At 39.0% G+C, this 14,230-nt stretch overlaps 2 protein-coding genes across 3 annotated transcripts in view; one reads left to right on the top strand and one right to left on the bottom strand.

Annotated features, from left to right (window-relative positions):
- The window catches only part of RAD51AP1 (RAD51 associated protein 1), a 34,053-nt gene extending 28,093 nt beyond the window's left edge, over positions 1-5,960 (bottom strand). The window contains exons 1-3 of one of the 2 annotated variants that reach the window (XM_066368616.1): positions 5,836-5,960; positions 3,306-3,355; positions 1,654-1,795 (exon numbers count right to left, since the gene is read on the bottom strand). In XM_066368616.1, the coding sequence (XP_066224713.1) occupies positions 1,654-1,795; positions 3,306-3,355; positions 5,836-5,852 (209 nt within the window). In that variant the 5' untranslated portion in view covers positions 5,853-5,960. Of the gene's footprint in view, positions 1-1,653; positions 1,796-3,305; positions 3,382-5,835 lie in introns of those variants that run through there. The other variant, XM_066368615.1, reaches the window with a different exon arrangement.
- A 119-nt stretch (positions 5,961-6,079) lies between these two features.
- The window catches only part of FERRY3 (FERRY endosomal RAB5 effector complex subunit 3), a 50,208-nt gene continuing 42,057 nt past the window's right edge, over positions 6,080-14,230 (top strand). Inside the window, exons 1-3 of the mRNA XM_066368612.1 lie at positions 6,080-6,375; positions 7,714-7,916; positions 9,298-9,443. Coding sequence (XP_066224709.1) covers positions 7,739-7,916; positions 9,298-9,443 — 324 coding nt within the window. The 5' untranslated portion in view covers positions 6,080-6,375; positions 7,714-7,738. The remainder of the gene's footprint in view (positions 6,376-7,713; positions 7,917-9,297; positions 9,444-14,230) is intronic.

Raw genomic sequence — 14,230 nt, 5'->3', positions numbered from 1 at the left:
GCTAAGGATGCTGAGCATATTTTCACGTGCTTATTGGTCATTTGTATATCTTTTATGGAGATATGTCTACTCAAATCTTTGGCCCATTTTTAAATTATGTTATTAGTCTTTTCATTGTTGAGTTTGTATGAGTTCTTTAAGTATTCTGGATACAAGTTCCTCATCAATTATGTGATTTCCAAATATCTTCTCCCATTTATGGGTTGTTTATTTTTTTCCCCCAGTATATTTAAAATGTAGTCCAAGACATATAAAAATCAAAACAAAAAAAATAGAGAGAGGGAGAGAAAAAATTTAAAAAATGACATGGGCTAATTAACTTTTCTCATATTTTAGCCATAAACCATCACATGCTCCATATTGGGTTTTTTTTGTTTTGTTTTTTACAGGGACAGAGAGAGAGTCAGAGAGAGGGAACAGAGAGAATGAGAAGCATTAATTATCAGTTTTTTGTTGTGACACCTTAGTTGTTCATTGATTGCTTTCTCATATGTGCCTTGACCGTGGGCCGAGTAACCCCTTGCTCAAGCCGGTGACCTTGGGTCCAAGCTGGTGAGCTTTTTGCTCAAACCAGATGAACCCGCACTCAAGCTGGCAACCTCGGGGTCTCAAACCTGGGTCCTCTGCATCCCCATCCGATGCTCTATCCACGGCGCCACAGCCTGGTCAGGCCATATTGTTTTTTAATATTCCTCATCTCCCCATTTCCTCTCTATACTGCAAGTTTGGGCCTCTCAGCTTCCCCTACCCTCTTTTCTCTCTTGGTACTAACTAATGGAATTCCATGGTTAGTTGAGAAACTATAGGATTTTCTTACTGCTGCACAAGTCTCAACAATATAAAAAGAAAATATCTTTTATCTGCAGAAAAAACACAGGCTTTTAAATTTTATAAAACTGTCCTTTAAAATGTCATTTTTAACAAAGGAGTCTTATAACAATTGAGAGCTTTGACCCTGGACGGTTGGATCAGTGGCAGAGTGTCACCCAGTGTGTGGATGTCCCAGGTAGGATTCCCGGTCAGGGCACACAGAAGAAGTGACCATATGCTTCTCCACTCCTCCCCCTCCCCTCTTTCTCTCTCTCTCTCCCGAAGCCATGGCTTGATTGTTTTGAGCACATTGGCCCTGGGCACTGAGGATGACTCCATGGAACCTCTGCTTCAGGTGCTAAAAATAGCTCAGTTGCAAGCATGGCCCCAGATGGGCAGAGCATTGGCCCTAGACAGGAACTGTCGGGTGAATCCCAGTCAGGGCACATGCAAGAAAGAGTCTGTCTCTCTATCTCCCTTCCTCTCACTTGGAAAAGAAGAAGAAAATATCAATAAAAAGAAATAAATAAATACATAAAAAGAATTGAGGGCGTTAGAGACAGACAGGTACAGGGTCCTGTAAAAGTGAGGTATAACTTCAAAAGTTTGTAAGCGTAATTGTCTTAACACTTAAATGGACAATTCCTTACATGTTTGTCAATTTCTTTTTTAAGCCAGAAAGCCTGAAGGGGATTAATGGTAAAACCCTGCTCTCCTATGGGTTCTAAATAAAATCATTCCTATGACTCTGCTCAAGCTCTCATTTAAGCCACGAGTTCGAATCTGTTTCTTTTAAATTAACACATATTATGTCACATATTTCTTATATGTCTTACCTCTCACCTTTTTTTAGGAGTTTCCTCTTGTAATGGGATGTCTTCTTTCTGGAGATTCTTCAATTTAGCTTTTGACTTTTCTTGTTTTAACTCCTTTGGTGTTGTTTTGGATTTCTTATTTAAAGGTGCAGTTGCACAAATAAAATCATCTATTTATGTGTGAATTAAAAATAAAAGAATATATGAAATTGCTCTTCCTGAGTAAGAAATAAAATTATTTTCTTAGCAGTTGAAATTCATTACAGCATGTGTTCAAGTTACATAGTTAAGCAAATTATTTAATTTCCACAATTAAAAAAGCACTATTGGGTCCTGGCTGGTTGGCTCAGTGGTAGAGCGTCGACCTGGCATGCAGGAGTCCCGGGTTTGATTCCTGGCCAGGGCACACAGGAGAGGCGCCCATCTGCTTCTCCACTCCTCCCCCTCTCCTTCCTCTCTGTCTCTCTCTTCCCCTCCCGCAGCCAAGGCTCCATTGAAGCAAAGGTGGCCCGGGTGCTGAGGATGGCTCTGTGGCCTCTGCTTCAGGCGCTAGAATGGCTCTGGTTGCAACAGAGCAATGCTCAGATGGGCAGAGCATCGCCCCCTGGTGTGCATACAGGGTGGATCCCGGTCGGGCGCATGCGGGAGTCTGTCTGACTGCCTCCCCATTTCCAGCTTCAGAAAAAATACAAAAAAAAAAAAAAAGCACTATTGGTATATTGTTTGTCTTTATTCTCACTCATGTTTAATTGTTTTAGTGATCTTTATTAAAATATAAAATAATTCACTTAGAAACCAGTTCACTAAAAATCTGGTATTTCTGTTGATACTCAACATAAAACTGCTGTTATAGCTTTTAAACTCACACATAACACACGTATGCATACTTTCAGTATGCATATACTACATACTTTAGCATTTATTAACACATGCTGTATATGTTATGCTTCCTCATGTAAAAATATAACTTGTGGCTTGCCCCCATCTCTACTGCATAACATCTCAAACACAACCAGCAATTTGTAAATATTTGATGTGAGATTAAGGGCAGTAATAAAAAGCTACAAATTATATTCTATATTATTTCCTCCCACTGAAGGCTGTGCCCAAGACAAAATTCCATCAAACTCCAGTTACTAAATATTGGACTAACAAAAAGCTCTGGTGGTCTGAGGAATACAAACATGCTTCAAAGTATAATGTAATCTACCCCATGTTTCTCAGACTTTTAGACCAAGTTCCCTTAATAGCAGAGATAAGTAAATATATAACCAAATAAGGTATAGCTTAAGCCTGCCCTTTCCTCAAGGTCTTCTTTTACTGTACAATGGGGATTTCACAGTATATTCTGTAACGTATTTGTGTCTTTAATAAAAAAAAAGGCAGTCTCTCCTTTAAGGTAAGTGAAACCTCACTCTGAGAAACATAGACCTACAGTAGTTTTGACCAAAAGAAAAGAACTACAGTACTTCTCTTGCTTATTATCACTTACCTACATAATTCTTGTCAGAATAATTATCAGCATAATTATCCCAAATCCTTAGAAAATTATTTTTCTAGATCTACCTAATATGCAATTGGGTAATATGTCCAACATTGGAGCTATATATATATATCATATACATTTCTGAGGCAATATATTTCCAACTCTTTAAAACAAAAATAAGACTCGCTACGTACCATCGCTGTCAGAGTCCTCAAACTGTGTGTAACTGACAGGTTTCTTATTCCTATGACCAAGACAGACATTTTTCATTCACACAAATGTGAAAAAAATAATTTCCTTCCTCTAGGCGCTAAATGAAATGGCATCAAGTTTTCATTTCTGTCTTCCACCAAATTTCCAAGTGTGAATAACCTAATATGTCAATTTAAAAATGTCAGTTGTTCTTTCAAGTAAAAATGGCTTTCTATGAAAGAGGCTAGTTCGGCTCACAACTCCAACAATCTCACACTAGTTTTTCCTCCAGACAACAACTATAGAAGTGCTCTCTGCATACTTCTCATTTCCTCACACAGAATAGTAAAAGGAAGCGTACTCTTGTTATTCTCCTACTCGTCGGAATGAAAGAATTTGAAAGAGGAAGATAACCCCTTTAGAAATTCTGTGATTGAATAATAGTAAAATAAAATCAACATTTAAAATACATATGCTCAATGGCTGAGCTACAATGATATAAGTCTCACTGCTTCATCAAGCACACTCTTAAGTAAAACTGGTATTTTCTATTTTTCTATTTTTTTCCCTTTACTCTGAATGTGTAGCAGGAAAGAATATGATGACTACTCCTACCGTTTGGTACCACTGCTTTGATTTGTGCTAAGATGCCAGCCGTCTGACCATCACTGCAGTGCAAATGACAGAATAATGAAAACAGCAAGTAATGACTTAGTATTATTATGAAAATAGCATGACCTCCTGAGAGGATCTCAGGGACCTGAGGGGTCTGTACAAACCATTCTTTTTTTTTTTTTTTTTTTTTTTTTAGAGAGAGGGATGGATAGGGACAGACAGACAGGAACGGAGAGAGATGAGAAGCATCAATCATTAGTTTTTCGTTGCAACACCTTAGTTGTTCATTGATTGCTTTCTCATATGTGCCTTGACTAGTGGGGCTACAGCAGGCCGAGTAACCCCTTGCTGGAGCCAGCAACCTTGGGTCCAAGCTGGTGAGCTTTGCTCAAGCCAGATGAGCCTGTGCTCAAGCTGGCGACCTCGGGGTCTCAAACCTGGGTCCTCCGCATCCCAGTCGAACACTTTATCCACTGCACCACCACCTGGTCAGGCGTGCAAACCATGCTTTGACAACTGCTATTCCAGACAAAGGGATTATGTCTTCGCTACTTGGATGTTTAAACTTAACATGGTTAAAATAGAACCCTTGTCCCCCAACCTTCTGAACCTGTTCCTTTTCCTAGTCTTCCCCACTGCAGTTACTGCAAAGATCAACCTTCAGTAGCTCAAGCCAAAAATACTGTAGAGTCATCCATGATTCTTGTTTCCCTTACCTCCACACCCACTTCATCAGCAAGTTCTGTCAGCAGTACCTCCAAAATATCCCCAAACTCATCTGTCCCATTCCATGTCCACGGATAACACCATAATCCAAACCAGCATCCAATGATAGAATAGCCTCCTAACCGGCTTTCCTGCTCCTCTTCTGGTTACCGGGTCTCCCATTCATTCTTCAGCAGTAGTCGGAAACCAAAAGTAGATTTCTCTCCTCTATTTGAAACTCTCTAGTGACTTCCCATTGCACTGAGAATAAACCCAAACTCCTTTCTAAAGCCTACAAAGCTCTACCTGCTCTGCCCCTCCCTACCCATTTCTCCGACCTAATCCCCTACAATTCTCCCTAATTGCAGCTCGCTAATGCTACAGCTTTTAGTGGCTTTCTATCTGTCCTTCAACATGATCAAGTTTATGGGCTTGTTCTTTCTACCTGGTTTGCCCCAGATTTTCATTGGCTATATCCTTGTCATTCTCGCTCATGTATTAACTTCCCATAGAGGCACATCCTAACTACCCTATTTAAACTAAGGCTTTCCTCCTCTCCCTCCTATTGCAGTTTATTATTGGCCCCCTAACCCCCCCCCTTGACTAGAATATAATCTCCTGCACCTCGTACAATAATGTATAGAAGTAAATCTATTCCATAACTTAACTAAAACGAGTGGCTGACCCTAGGTCTCAACTGTGGTTTAGAGGAATCGTTTCAAATACATAGTGTAACGGAAAGTACAGCGTTTCCGGAGCCAGGGACTTCGGTTTGAGTATTAGCCTGCCACTCACTAGCTTTGTGACTCAGGTAAACTGGCCATTCTGCCTAGAAGTTTAAATCGATAAAATAGGGAGACATAAACTATTGTGATGAACAAATGCAGTAACACTAAGTAGGAGCTCGGTGAGATACAAAAGCAGTTGAACGCTACCATAGCAAAGTACTTGAACGGGGTGGGTTTTAAAAAAAAAAAGAAAAATGGCAACAGCTGAGAAGGGAGGCAAAGAGATGGAAAAGAAGAGGATGCTTCTGAGGAACGGATGACCCTCAGGGGAGGCTGCAGTTTCCCAGTAACCGTCTATCGCAGCCCACCGTTCTACTCGGCCCCTTCTCCTCAGTCGGGTGCAGGTGAAGGTGCCTACTGCGTCTTCCTGCCAGTTCTTCCCGCCAGTTCTTTCCATCCCCTCCGGACTTGCAGAGTTACTCACCTCACAGGCCGCACCATGGCTCCCTTCAAGGCTGGGTACCTGCAGCTACGAATTTCTTGAGTGGGGCAGAGGCGGTTTCAATTCCCGCCCAAATCCAGACATTGGAGCTCCCCGCCCCCTGCCACCAGTCCTCCAATGACTACTAGCCATCCTTATGGGCGCGCATGCGTTCTGAGAAGAGCTAGTCAGTCCACGCCCTTCCCCAGACATTGCTGTTCCTCTTCCGGTCTTCGGGAGCCGAGTTTGTACTTTGTGGCTGCGCTTTCGTCACCGGAGGGCCTTTTGCCCGGCCTCTGAAATGCACAATAACAATAGAAATATACCTGCCAACGTTTTTTTAAATGGCTAAATAGAGAGAACAAGGGGGCACTTAGGAAGAGCAATTTTCTAGGAGGCGCCAGGAAAGTAAAGGTGTGGCGAATCGGCCGAAGCGGATTTGCTGGCAGTAAAAACAAGTTGGTAAATCAGTTGATGTTCCGGAGCCGCGGCTTCTTGACAGTTCCGAGTGTGCGGACCCCTCGGACAGCGGAACGTGGAGAGGTGAGTCCAGAACCGAGAGCGAGGGTGCCCCTTCAGAATGGGAATCCTTTGATTTCACCCGGGCTTAAAAAAAAAAAAAAAGATGGTAAATCTAAATGTTGAACCGATTGAAACTAAAGGTGGTAGCTATTATTTACCAAAATGTTTAGCCAAGGAAAGAAGAGCAGTCAGAGTGTTCTGGGCAAAGGAAATGCATTCAGAAAGGTTGGGGGTGGGAAAAGAGGTTTGATATTGAAAGGAGTTCATTATGGCTGGAAAATATAAAGTTTGCAAATTTGTATATTGGGAAGGAGGGGTGCAGGTGCTAGGAGGGGGAATCCTAGAGATATAAGCAAAGGCATAGTAAACTGAGTTAAGGAGTTTGAATTTTATCCTGAGACCGATATAATGTTATGAAAGTATAATATTTTAAGCAGATGAATAACAGGATCAGGTACCTACTTTGGAAAAATTACTGTAATTTCAGTGTTATAGTCTATTCTGTCGCAGAAGAGTGTAAGAACTGATTTGATGAGGAAAAGCGTAGAGACTGTGAGTCTAAGAAGGAGGCTGATTTAAAAAAAAAAAACAACAACTTGTACTTCATGTTAATTCTTACTCTTTTTGACTAGATTTTCTTCTTTCAGGACAGCATTCAGTTTGCCTTTTGGCATATTTTGAACTTTATATTTTCTGTGTATCTTTCTACATAGACCAACACCCATCGCCCTTCCAATCCAATCTCATACAGCATCTAAGATCTCCAAGATCACTTCTCAATACCTAATCTATTTCTTGACTTTGTATTCACCACTGTTTTGTAAATTCTAGTATCTGCCAACCTATGCATCTCTTACTAAAAATCCTTTCTGCTCCTTTTTCCACATTCTTTTCCTGATCTTGAGAACCCTGAACAGGAATGCAAAGTACTCTATGGGCATACTTTTTCTTCAATAAAACTTAAAAGTTTTCATTTTAAAAGGAAGCACTTTGCCTCACCTGTGGTGGCGCAGTGGATAAAACGTCGACCTAGAATGCTAAGGTTGCCGGTTCAAAACCCTGGGCTTGTGGGCTGGGGCATATATGACAAGCAAGCAATGAACAACTAAAGTGGAGCAGCTATGGGTTGATACTTCTCGCTCCCCACCCCTTCCTGAAAATCAGTAAAAAAAAAGCACTTAATTTTCATCACAAAGATGAAAACACAGGCATAAAATTAGGAAATTTAGAATAATTGGCTCAGAGTTGCACAAATGAAATCTGTGAGTAGTGGAACATTTTATTAGAAGTGATACAGCAATATTGTGGTTAATCATGTTTTTTATGGACTTATAACCTGCTGCTTTTTGCTGTTGTTAGTTCCATAGATATCCTGCCAAAGAAGATGAAGAAAAACAGAGAACGACTCTGTAACAGAGAGAGGGAATTTGTGTATAAATTCAAAATAGGAAGTCAGTGCTTAGAACTGAGGGTGCCTCTCAAATTTCCTGTGCAAGAGAATGCCAGTGATTTACATGGACGCCTGATGCTGCTGCACAGTTTACCATGCTTTATAGAAAAAGGTGAGGACTGATTTTTTTTAATACCACTTTATTATTTTCAAAGAGTCTGTCATTAAAAGTTTCAAATTAGAAACCTAAGAGACATTGGAAAGAGCCATAAAAATATAAAGTGTTTAATTGCTTTTAAGAATGAAGAGGTTCCTCAGATCTTAGTTTTATATTTAGTGCTTTTTCGTATAACCCTTGTAGTTGTCGATAAGGCAGATTAGTATGAAAACTAAGTTATATAATGAAAAGTTAGTTACAAAGTCTGGAGTAGAATTTGTAACCTCTTAATTTAGTTGGGTGGATTCTTAAGGCATTTCAGCAGCCACTTACTATATTATAGAATTATATTGCTAAATGCTTTGCTCCTTTAGTGATCTGGATCTCAATTCCTGAGATGTCATGGAAGAGAAGGAATATAAATCTGAATTATTTTTGCTTACCTAAATTAATATCCATAAGGTCATGTGTATTAAACCTGCATTTTAGAGTCTGTTCTACCTCACAAATGAAGAAAAAATTTTAATTTGAGAATGTGTTGAATCATAGAAAGTTTGAGTCCAAGGGAACCTGGAAAATGTCTAACAAATTTCATTGTACACATAAGGAAGTCGGTACATAAAAAAGTTAAATTATTTGCCTAAGGCAGTGTTTCTCAGTAGTTGTTTCCTGATCAGAAGCAATAGAATCAACTTGGAAACTTGTTAGAATTGCACATTCTTGGGCCCCACCCCATTCTTGCTGAAGCAGAAACTCGGAGGGTAGCGTGCAGCAAGCTATTTCAGTAAGCCCTCCAAGGGATTCTGATGCATGCTAAAGACTGAAAACCGCTGGTCTAATGTAGCATGGTGCACAGAACCAAGATCAGAACGCAAGTATCCTGACTTCTATCCCAGTCCTCTGTCCATTATATCAGTCTCTAAGTATTGTCTCTTAAATTGGCATTATAGAGAATCTGAATTAAATCAGTTTTAATATACTAAGTTTTTAATTTCTTCAAATTTAAAGAGTGTAACAATACATATATAGGAAACTTTTTCATTTGAATATAATTACCTTCATTCCTCGAAATCTGTAGAAGTTTTTCTGTATGTGATTCTACCTACTCACTTTTAAGCTGAAGCATCAGGCTTAAGAAATGAAGATTTCACATTAGCATCAAGGTTATAGATAAAAGTTAAGAATTTTGACCATTCTCCATGCAGTAACCTGTAATAGTAAAGACAAATGATTGTGTATTAGTTAAATGACCCCCTAAACTTATTTTACTTAGACATTGTATTAAGTGTATAAGCTTGATAAAATAAAATTTCACACTGGAATGCTTACCCAGGTAAAATGTTTCCTGTTTATGTCTAAATTGTGCTGATGATGGCATATCTTGACCCTGTTACAGACTTAAAAGAAGCTTTGAGCCGGTTCATAGAAGAAGAATCCCTCAGAGATTATGATACAGAGGCTGAAGCATCGCTGGAAGCCGTGAAGTCAGGTGAAGAAGATTTACACCAGCTGACAAGTACATGGGCCAGAGCTTATGCTGAGGTAAGAATATAGCTCAATTGTATATTTCAAGGATCTTCCCGACTTTGATGAGGGTTTTTAAATTTCTAAGATAATACTGAAACATTTGTAGAACCCTTTTTTCTCTGATTACAGAAACTTATTTCATGCCTTGGCCAGATATTTCTCTTGGTTGGAGTATCTTCCCGAAGCGCAGAGGTTGCCAGTTCGATCCCCGGTCAGGGCACCTACAGGAACAGCTTAATGTCTCTGTCTCTCTGTCTCTTTCTCCCTGCCTCTCTCTTTAAAAAAAAAAATGTATGTATATTTTCTGTAACATACAATATATATGTTAATGCTTGAGTGTTTCCTTTCTATGCCAGGGTGAGTACCTAAGACTCAATACTTTATATCAGGGGTCCCCAAACTACGGCCCGCGGGCCGCATGCGGCCCCTGGAGGCCATTTATCTGGCCCCCGTCGCACTTCCGGAAGGGGCACCTCTTTCATTGGTGGTCAGTGAGAGGAGTACATTGACCATCTCATTAGCCAAAAGCAGGCCCATAGTTCCCATTGAAATACTGGTCAGTTTGTTGATTTAAATTTACTTGTTCTTTATTTTAAATATTGTATTTGTTCCCGTTTTGTTTTTTTACTTTAAAATAAGATACGTGTAGTGTGCACAGGGATTTGTTCATAGTTTTTTTTATAGTCCGGCCCTCCAACGGTCTGAGGAACAGCGAACTGGCCCCCTGTGTAAAAAGTTTGGGGACCCCTGCTTTATATAATGCCTTTTATAAGAGGAGAGGCTACTTTTGTATCTCTAACCAGCATAGGGTTGCCAGATTTAGTAATTAATAATACAGAACACCTGTTAAATTATAACTTCAGATAAACAACAAATAATTTTTTAGTATAAGTGTATCCCACATATTCTATGGAACCTGCTTATTATAAAAAATTATTTGTTTATCTGAAATTATAATTTAATTGAATGACCTGTATTTTATCTGGCAATCCTAAATTAGCAGCAGTAGCTTGTTTGCTTTTTTTTTGTATTTTTCCAAAGTTAGAAGCGGGGAGGCAGTCAGACAGACTCCAGCATGCGCCCGCCTGGGATCCACCCGGCATGCCCACCAGGGGGCGATGCTCTGCCTGTCTGGGGTGTTGCTCCTTTGTGGCCAGAGCCATTCTAGCACCTGAGGCAGAGGCCATAGAGCCATCCTCAGCGCCCAGGCCAACTTTGCTCCAGTGGAGCTTTGGCTGCGGGAAGGGAAGAGAGAGATAGAGAGGAAGGAGAGGGGGAGGGGTGGAGAAGCAGATGGGCACTTCTTCTGTGTGCCCTGACAGGGAATCGAACCTGGGACTTTCACACGCCAGGCTGACGCTCTACCACTGAGCCAACCAGCCAGGGCCTTAAACTGGTTTACTTTTGTCCACTCACTTATCTTCACTGTTGTTAGGCAGTTATATAATGTCATCATTTTTCCATTTAAATAATATCTTTATTTCATAAAAATGGTATTGGTTCTAACACACACCATTATTTACTACTAAGAACACCTTCACCTTTAAACTATGGCAGAATGCCAAGATGCCATCAAGTGTAAGATACATGATGATATTTGAGAGTTGTAATATAAAAAAAGTATATCTTAGAATTGAATGAATACAATATGTTGACAATCTGTTATATGCCAGGTACTGTACTAGGTGTTGGGTATAAAATAGTGAGCAAGACAGACACACGATAAAATTTACATTTTACTTAGAGAGCCAGATAGAGAACTGTGTAAACAGACAAATTTAATAATTACAAGCTGTAATGAATGAATTATATTCCACTTTAGGCAACTCAGTCTATGAGAATTTGAAAGAAATCAATTTTATGAGGTCATACTTATTTTTCTAAGGAGTTTGCTCTGTGCCCAGAAAGCTTTTCTAGTTTATGTAATAGATGATACTACTTACACATATTATTTTAAATGCCTAAAATATAACTATTTTATTTAAAAAGATATGTTTGTGATAATTTCAATTTAAAGAAACCCAGCCTTTCTGCTGATAAATAGAGATAGAGCTATAAAATGTATTAAAAGAACAATTCCACTTAATGTATTCGACCAATATTTTTTGTCCCTCTAAAATGGGCTAGGTGTACAGCTGAGAAGTCTGCCCTCAGGAAGCATGCAATCTAGTAGGAAGATAGAAAGGAATATACAGGCTCTTATAACACTGTGCAGTCAGGGTTAGGATCGGGTAGACACTGTAGGAGCATATAGAGACGTTGAAGGAAGGAATGGTCAAGAAAGAACTCTTGAAGAAAGCATTTCCTCCACTACGTTCGCTCTTTTATACAAAATGTAGAAGCAGAACCTCTCCTATTTCTGATTTTGTGTGACAAAAGAGAATACTTCCTGAATATTAGGTCAATAAATACTTGCTTGTTTATCTCATAAGTAATAATTACCATATTTAGTAAACTTACGGTTTTACTTATTCTTTTGTGCTTTAGCCATTCTAAAAATAGGAATTTGACAATCGTTTAGATTAATGAACCTAATAATAGTAACAATAGTAACATCAATGTAACAAAATAATAACACTTTATACTTATTAACTTAATCACAGGACTACAGATTGACAGTGAATTAAAATCATCAGTATCAATTGAGCAAGTACTCTATTCCACCCTCTGCAAATTTAGTAGGTATATAGCACTTTTTGTTTTGTAGAGTTCTGATTTCCAGCAATGCCATGATTCAGGAACTGTAGCAGTATGTTCATCTTTAAAGAATTAAGGAAAGGAATGCAAAGAAACTTATTTCTAACAGTAAAAAAAGGAGATCTGGACAGTCAGGAAAATAACTGAAAAGGCTCAAATATGCCTATATCCACTGGATATATTTGGACTCTCACTGGCTGTGAAGATTATAAAAAGCCAACCAGCCTATTACAAGCTCAAGAAATACAGAAATTGGTGACTAAAAGGAAGGAGTTAGAAAAAGAAAAGAGAACTCTGTAGTAGATTACAAAAGGGCTGGCAGAGATTAAGAGCCGCAGCATTGTGGAGATTAGAAGAACCCAAATATGACTGGCAGCAGACTCTGATATCGGAGTAGGGATGGATGGTGATGGAGGGAGGCTTGACTTGGGGTGGCGAGCACGCAGTGCAGTATACAGATGTTGTATTGTAGAACTGTGCACCTGAAACCTGTATAATTTATTAGCCAGTGTTACCCCAATAAATTCAATAAAAGTTTTAAAAACTGAATAAATAAACCCCTAAAAGACATAGATGAGACAGAACGATGATAAGCATCTCTGCAACATATAGGTAAACAGGAGATTGATAACCTTGAGACGAGTAATGGGGGCATTAAAAAGAGGTGAAATAACAGACTGTTTACATAAGAGTAATACCAGTTACCTAGGGTTATGAAGAAATGAGCTCCATTTTCTATAAATGCATTTACTAAATATTTGAGATGTAACATACTTTAAGGCATGAAATTTTTTATCTTAACCACCTTTTGATGAAAATCTTTTTAAAACGTATACATTTTCTTGCTTTCTTAAGCATGGTATATCAAGGTCAGTTCTAATTTCTTGTTAACCCTGGATCATCATTATAAATATAAGTGACTTTATATAGTATAAGGGGGCAGTGCTACAGAGGGAGACCTAGCTGTCCCATCGCTGCAGAGATGTGCTGAGTATGCTGCTGTTACAGAAGCAATGTTCTTTGTGGAGGACTATGGTCCTTGATACACAGAGCTGGGCTTTAATGCATGTACTTATATGGTATAAAGATGTTCTGATGGTTTACTAGAGTGTGTGTGACTGTTAATTACTACTCTGTAGGGTAATTCTATTTTATTCTGCATTTTCTTTTCTTGTCTACCATCAGAGGATTTATTGCTTGTCTTCTTTTTCTGCTTCTAGTCCCTAAAATTCTAATTATACTCTTTCTTCTAATCATTACTATATCTTTTGCTGTTGCATTAGACTTCTCTTTCTTTCTTTCTTTCTTTCTCTCTCTCTCTCTCTCTCTCTCTCTCTCTTTCTTTCTTTCTTTAAATAATGAGCAGTGAATTTGAAAAGGTAAGGAAAGGGAAACAGAGGAAACTTTGACACAATTGGAAGTTGGCTGTTTATTTTTGATAGTGCCCTATCTTCCATTTCAGTGTATTTTCTTCTTAGTTCTCTTTGTATCCATTCATTCAGCAAGTGGATATTGAGCATCTCTTATAATCAGATAATTGTGTTAGGCACTTGGAATATAACAAAAACAAAATAGGCACAATTCTCACCTTCACAGAGGTTATGGTCTAACAGGGAGACAGATTACAATTAAATTCAGTGGAGTGAGGTAAGTGCTACAAGAGCACAAAGCAGGCACACTTATTCTAGTCTAGAGAACTCTGGGAAAGTTTCCCAGAGGAGAGAGAATTTTAGGTGAGATCAGAAAGATGATGGAAATAGGTAGGTAAAAGGTGTATGCTGGGGGAGTGGAGGGAAAATAACTTAGGCAGAGGGTATAGCATATATTTATATAAAGGCCCGGAGGCGAGGGGGCCCATGGCACATTAGAAGAACTGAAGGAAAGTTGAAATGGCTAGAAGAGAATCTTGCAAAAATCTGGAGTTTTGTCTTTATGCTGAAGGTGTTGCAGCTTTGAAGGTGTTTAGCAGAGCAGTAAGAAGATCATATTTACATTTCAGAAAGATCAGTTCAGTGTATTAATGTGAAGAACATCTTAGAAGGGAGAAATTTGGAATAAGTTAGAAGGCTGTTACAGTTATAGGGAAGAAATGATGAAATCTTGGC

The sequence above is a fragment of the Saccopteryx leptura genome, chromosome 2, assembly GCF_036850995.1.
Source record: "Saccopteryx leptura isolate mSacLep1 chromosome 2, mSacLep1_pri_phased_curated, whole genome shotgun sequence".
NCBI classification, from domain to species: Eukaryota; Metazoa; Chordata; class Mammalia; order Chiroptera; family Emballonuridae; genus Saccopteryx; species Saccopteryx leptura.
Note: the sequence above shows the minus strand (reverse complement) of the source record. Positions and strands in the feature narration are given on the sequence as shown.